The 6,190-nt window shown below is 53.5% G+C and overlaps 1 protein-coding gene across 1 annotated transcript; it reads right to left on the bottom strand.

Moving 5' to 3' along the window:
* Nucleotides 1-691: 691 nt before the first annotated feature.
* On the bottom strand, nt 692-3,852 carry SFN (stratifin). Its single transcript, XM_081306699.1, has one exon. It carries the CDS (start codon nt 1,823-1,825, stop codon nt 1,079-1,081), a length of 747 nt encoding a protein of 248 aa, XP_081162825.1. The 5' UTR covers nt 1,826-3,852; the 3' UTR covers nt 692-1,078.
* Between the last annotated feature and the right edge of the window lie 2,338 nt (nt 3,853-6,190).

Consider the following 6,190-nt stretch of genomic DNA (forward strand, 5'->3'; position numbering starts at 1 on the left):
GCGGCCCTTCCTACCCAGCTAGCCCCTGCTCCCCGCCCGCGCGTCTCCTTTTGTCCCCATCTCCATACGCTGGGGGTGGGGGTCGTTCCCTTTTTAGGTCTAGGTTTTTAATGCCTCAGATCGTCCCTGCCTCAGATCGTGCACCCCTTGGCTCAGATCTGATCATTTGATGGAACTGTTTGCCGCTTTCTTGTCTGGGGTCTTAGTGCCACTCAATGAGGCGTATCCCTGCGGCGCTGTCCTCACACCTCACACCTGAGACCTCACTGGTTTCCGGTTCCCCCAGATCCGAGCTTTTCTTTCCCCTGCCCCGCAGCACCATTCATCTTCTCAGCCGGGCAGAGGAGCCTCAGCGCCTCCGTAGCTCTCACCTGACTCTCCTGGGACCAGACCAGTCTGGGGCCCCTCTGTCAGAGAGAGCTGGACCCCCGCCTGTCACCTAGTTTCACCAGCCCCAGGGGAGGTCAGGCCCCAATCCAGAAGTCCAAAGTCATTCCCTCTCCCAGCCCATGGCCAATGACTGGAAAAGACTGAAGGAGTGTCACAGGAACTTTATTGAGAGGAAACAGGGTCACACCCAGCAGACATGCTTTCCCTCATTCTCTCTCGCCCTCGATCTCACACAGTCTCTCTCTCTCTCTCTCTCTCTCTCTCACACACACACACACACACACACACATACACACACACACACACACACACACACACACACACTCTTCTCTCTCATCTCCAGCCTCTGCCACACAGTCCATTCTCAGCCACCAGGGGTGGGACACTCCTCAATTCCTAATAGACAGCAGGAGGGTGGGTAGCCCAGTCAGGGGCAGAGACAGGAGGAAAGGGGGTGCAGAGAGCAGGGGTGAGTGGGACCACCTGCGGTTAGGAGCATCTGACAGCTGCATGCAGAATGGGATCCCCAGCCCAGGGTGGGCTCAGCTCCACTGCTCCCCTCCAAGGCTTTCGGAGTTGGGGCAGAGCATTGGGAAGGGTCTGGGAAGACGGGGCCTCCCGCCCCATACTAGTCCTCTTGGAGGGCTGGGGACTGGAGGGCAGGGCTGCAGGTGGGTGACGGGCAGGCTCAGCTCTGGGGCTCCTCAGGAGCCTCCCCACCCTCTTCCCCGGCGTTGTCGGCTGTCCAGAGGGTCAAGTTGTCTCGCAGCAGCTGCATGATGAGGGTGCTGTCTTTGTAGGAGTCCTCGCTGAGGGTGTGCAGGTCAGCCATGGCCTCGTCAAAAGTGGTCTTGGCCAGCGTGATGGCTTCCTCGGGGCTGTTGGCAATCTCGTAGTGGAAGACGGAAAAGTTCAGGGCCAGGCCCAGACGGATGGGGTTGGTGGGCGGCATCTCCTTCTTGCTGATGTCCATGGCCTCCTGGTAGGCTGACCGGGCAGAGTCGATGATGCGCTTCTTGTCGTCACCAGTGGCCACCTCGGCTAGGTAGCGGTAGTAGTCGCCCTTCATCTTCAGGTAGAAAACCCGGCTCTCCGCCTCCCCGGCCTCCTTGATAAGGTGGGAGTCCAGCAGGCCCAGCACGGTGTTGCACACACCCCGGAGCTCGGTCTCCACCTTCTCCCGGTACTCTCGCACCTCGGGGCCCTTCTCTTCCGAGCCTTCCTCGTTGCTCTTCTGCTCAATGCTGGACAGGACCCTCCAGGCAGCCCTCTGGCCGCCTACCACGTTCTTGTAGGCCACAGAGAGCAGGTTTCTCTCTTCACAGGAGAGCTCCTCACCCTTTTCCACGGCGCCCTTCATGAAGGCTGCCATGTCCTCATAGCGTTCAGCCTGCTCTGCCAGCTTGGCCTTCTGGATCAGACTGGCTCTCTCCATGGCTCTGGGGACAGACAGACTGGCGGCGAGTTAACTGGCTGCCTTGGGACCAATGCTGGACTCTGTGCCTCTCCGACTCTCGGTCTGCCTTTTGGCTGGGTGGCCTGGCCCAGGGTAGGGTGGGGAGGAGCAGGGGCGGGTCTGGGGCCCAGGACCTGCCTCCTTCTCCTCTTCTCCCCACACCCTTTCCGGCTCTTCCTTAAAGGTAAAAGGGCTGGGATGTGTGAGTCATCAGGACAATCAGGAGAAATGTAGGTGTGGGCTCCACCAGGGCAGGCACCTATGGGGGCTCCAGGCTGCCTCCTGCCGTTCACGATTGCAATGCAAGGGTACCCACATTAGGAAGTGGCCTGGATTCCCCCAATCAGATTCTCCTTCTCAGCACCCTTCTAGGGGTAAGAATGGCTTCAGCTACCTGGCTACTTCAGCCTAGACAGAGTCCAGCAAGCCAGGAGCAGCAGAATGTGGATCCTTCCTTGGTTCAGGCGATATAGCTCATGTTTCCATAGAATCATAGTTTCCCAAGCACTTTCAAATCCCTAATCTAACTTAATTCCCATTATGTCTATGTGCACAGGTCCATGGAGATGGAAACACTAAGTCTCAGAGAGGGGCAAAATCTGCCCAAGGTCACACAGCTACCAGCTCCCTATATTGCTTCCCTCAACACCTTTCTTCCAGGCTTCTTCCTGAGTCTACCTAAACATCATTCCATCCCCTGGTCCTCATTCTCTCTCAAGGTCCCCTCTGAGCTCCCAGAATGCATAGGTAGCAGCTTTCAGGTTGCCACTTAATGAAGAGTTTAACAAGTGGCCTCTGACGCTCCAGCCCAGCCTTTGTAATTAGTCACCCAGTAAGTTCCTTCAACACCTTCCCCATCACAGCACAATTTTCCCTTTCAAGTTGGTGGCCTGTTGCCACTTGTCTGAGGACTTACCCTCTGGCTCTCCATGCCAGGTCACCTGCCCCTTGAAGCTGCCTACTATCATGTATCAGCTGGGCTCACCAAGGGTGGGGGCCCAGCTGGTTGGCTGTCCCATTTTCCTGTCTGACTCAGACTGCCTTCTGACAGAGGCTGGGAAGCAGGCCACCAAGGTGCTCAGTCCAGTTTGATCCCCCTGGGGGGGAACGCCAGCAACCTGGGGAGAGACGGGGCTGAGGCAAGGGAGATGGCTACAACACATATCATTTTGTTTTATGGGGCGGCAGTTCGAGCTGAGTGATGTCTCCCCCAAACCTGTCTTCCAGAAGTTTCCCTGTTCCTTCTCTTTGACCATGGCCCTATCTCTGACCCCTTGAAAGAGGCCTCAGAGATGGAGATTCCTCTGTTGCCAACCTTCTGTCGCTGCTAGTTGGCGGGGGGGTCGGGGGATGTCCTGTCTTCAAGTTTCATCAAGAATCAACAAAGAGTGCTGGCTCTGGGCCCACGAGGGTGGCTTCCTGCTTTTCTACACTGCCCTACCCAAAGCTCGGAATGGCTCAGAGATGATACTCCCCTCTGGGATCCAGCTAGTTTGATCCTTGACCTGGAACCATTTCACAGGCCTGTGTCTCCCCCAGCTCCCCTGAGTATCTGAGCACTTTCTTTGCCCTCTGGAGGCCCAGAACTCTGAAGAACTGAAGTTGAGATCTGCCTCTTTGCCACAAGAAAAAGTAAGGACTTATGTGGGCTAATATTGTAGAGTTTAAAAGAAAGCAGACGGGATTTTAGGCCTGACATCCTGAAGGTTTTGCTCTAATCAGAGCACTGACAGAAAATGATGGAAAGTAGTTACATTAGAATACCACTTATAGGGGGCTGGGGATGTGGCTCAAGCGGTAGCGCGCTCGCCTGGCATGCGTGCGGCCCGGGTTCGATCCTCAGCACCACATACCAACAAAGATGTTGTGTCCACCGAGAACTAAAAAATAAATATTAAAAATTCTTAAAAAAAAAAAAGAATACCACTTATAGAGAGTGTCTTTAGGTAGAGAGACTCCCTGACTTTTTTTTTCCTATCATCTCCAACTTATTAATATGCCTTGTTTTCCATGAGACAGAGTAACCTGTATCTTTAGAATCAACTGCCTGAGTTCAGTTCTTACAAGTCGTGGTAACCTTGGCCAAGTGACAACCTCTGTAAGCCTCAGATCCTGTAGGTGTAAAGTGAATGGTCACAGCCCCTCAGCAATGCCTCCTCTCTCTCCATCTAGGCCACTCCTCTGGTCTCAGCAGGCCCTGGGCCCTCAAGGACCTTCTTTTGCACTAGTCATCGAGCCTGGGCTTCCCCAAGTCCTGGGGGAAACCTAGGGATCCCAAGACAATGGGAGCCTGTTAGGCCTAGGAATTTCAGAGTTTCTCCTAAATTAAGGAGGAATTCTCTTCCCACCGCTTCAGCCAGGGGGCCTGGTTCATATCGCAGGTTCCATGCCTTCAGCATACCCAAGCAGAGGAAAGGAAGCCCTCTCATCCCCCTTCTCCTCTTTTGAGGCTCCGGGATGAATCTGGGAGTAAGGCTGCCTGACACCTCCTGCCAGCTCTGGCCTGTTGATCCTGACTCAGTTCCTGTCTGTTACCTCCTTTTGCCTCAGGCTTCCGTTTCCCAAGTCCAGGAGCCCAGGCGGGCAGGAGGCAGCAGGCCCTGGCAGGGCACAAAGCTCCACATCAGCTGCCTGAGTCAGCAGGACAGGAGCTGGGGCTGCAGCCCAAGGGGGCCTTCCTCATCCTGCCTGCCACCTTCCCACCCTCCTGGAGCATCCCCAGGCCCATATTCAACTAGTCCTTTCTTAGCTGGCTTTGAAGTAACAGGCTCTGAAGAGCTGTGCTAGAGAGAAAGTAGCAGCCAGTTGCTATCTATCTTCACCGAGAAAAAAGATGGGGTTTTCTGTTTGCAACTAGGGGGACTTTGGCTAGCTTCCAGAAAGACCTTCAAAGTAAATTTGTCTGTTTTTGAAATGATCAAATTAAACAAGTGATCAGAGAAGGCTCTAGTACCTTCTCTTCCTGCTTAGTTGTGAATAAGAGTCCAGTTATGTAGGTAAGAGCTCTCTCTACTAGTTGCTTTCAGGAATGGATCCTAGATTACTTTTAAGTGATTCGACCATTCTCTTCAAGGTGCTGTGGCTCAGAGTACCCCACATCTCCAGTCTGGTCTAAGAGATAGTGTGGAATTTATGGAGAGAGACTGGAATGAGGTCAGGGTGTTGGACTGCATTCCAGCTCTGTTATAAGGCCTTAGCAGGTCCGTTCCTGCCCCTGGGCTTCAACTTTTCCCTCAGTTCAAGGAGGGAACCACCTCCAAACCCCCTGCAGAGTTTAGGGCTTCTCCAAGATTTCATCCATTCCTGGGGTATGCAGAAGGGTTAGCAGTTGGGGCAGAGACCAGGTTCCAAACCTGGATTTGCTGCTCTGTTAGCTGGATGACCTTAGGCAGCTCCTGCACCTTCCTGGAGTCTCAATTCCCTCACCTGTAAAAAGGCTGACATCAGCTGGGCGCGGGTGGTATGCACCTATAATCCTAACTACTTGGAAGGCTGAGGCAGGTGGATCGAAAAGTTCGAGGCCAGCCTTAGCAACTTAGTGAGATCCTGTCTCAAAATGAAAAGTAAAATAAGGACTGGGGATGTAGCTCAGTGGTAAAACATCCCTGGGTTCCATCCCTAGTTCCAAAGATAAACAAAACAAAGGCTGACATCTTCTTGGGTTAATGTGAGAAAATGGACCTGGAACTTGGCAAGCCCTTGCTAAATGGCAGCAGTAATTAGATTTGTATTTAATCTTTTTGGTACTGAGGATTGAACCCAGGAGCACTTTACCACAAAGCTCCACCGAGAGCCCTTATTTTACTTTTTATTTTGACATAGGGCCTTGATAAGTTGCAGCTGAGGCTGGCCTTGAACTTGTGATCCTCCTCCTGCCTCAGCCTCTGGAGTTGCTGGGATTACAGGCCTGTGCCACCACACCTGGTTTTTAGTTAATTAGTTTTTAGCTCCTGGTACAGTGTGCATGCCTGTGTGTGTCTCAATGTGGGATGGCAGCTGGGGAGAGGAAGGTTTCATGAGACTGTTACCCTGGGCTGGGCTCAGTTCAGGGGGTGTGGATCGCAGATTGGAGTTAACCCCTGTGTTGGTCAGGGCTGGGCCTTTCAGAGTTCAGAGGTCAGCTAAAGCTCCAAGGTCTCTGGAATTGTGATGAGTTCTGGGGGGGCCAGTGCAGAGGCTATAGGCCACTTTCCCACTTCCCTCCTGGTTGTGTTGTGTTCCCTTTAACTCTCCTTAGCAGAGGTGACATGTTGGAGCAAAGCTGGGAGTGAGGGTCAGCCATGCTTGCATACCACCATGGACCCAGCTGCAGACCCCAAAGTAAAAAGTGGCACCAGTCAAGGG

The sequence above is a fragment of the Spermophilus citellus genome (assembly GCF_964194105.1).
Source record: "Spermophilus citellus genome assembly, chromosome: 9".
NCBI classification, from domain to species: domain Eukaryota; kingdom Metazoa; phylum Chordata; class Mammalia; order Rodentia; family Sciuridae; genus Spermophilus; species Spermophilus citellus.

Coding starts and splice junctions, on each gene's coding strand:
- SFN (XM_081306699.1), bottom strand. CDS start 1,825: ATGGAGAGAGCCAGTCTGATCCAGAAGGCCAAGCTGGCAGAGCAGGCT.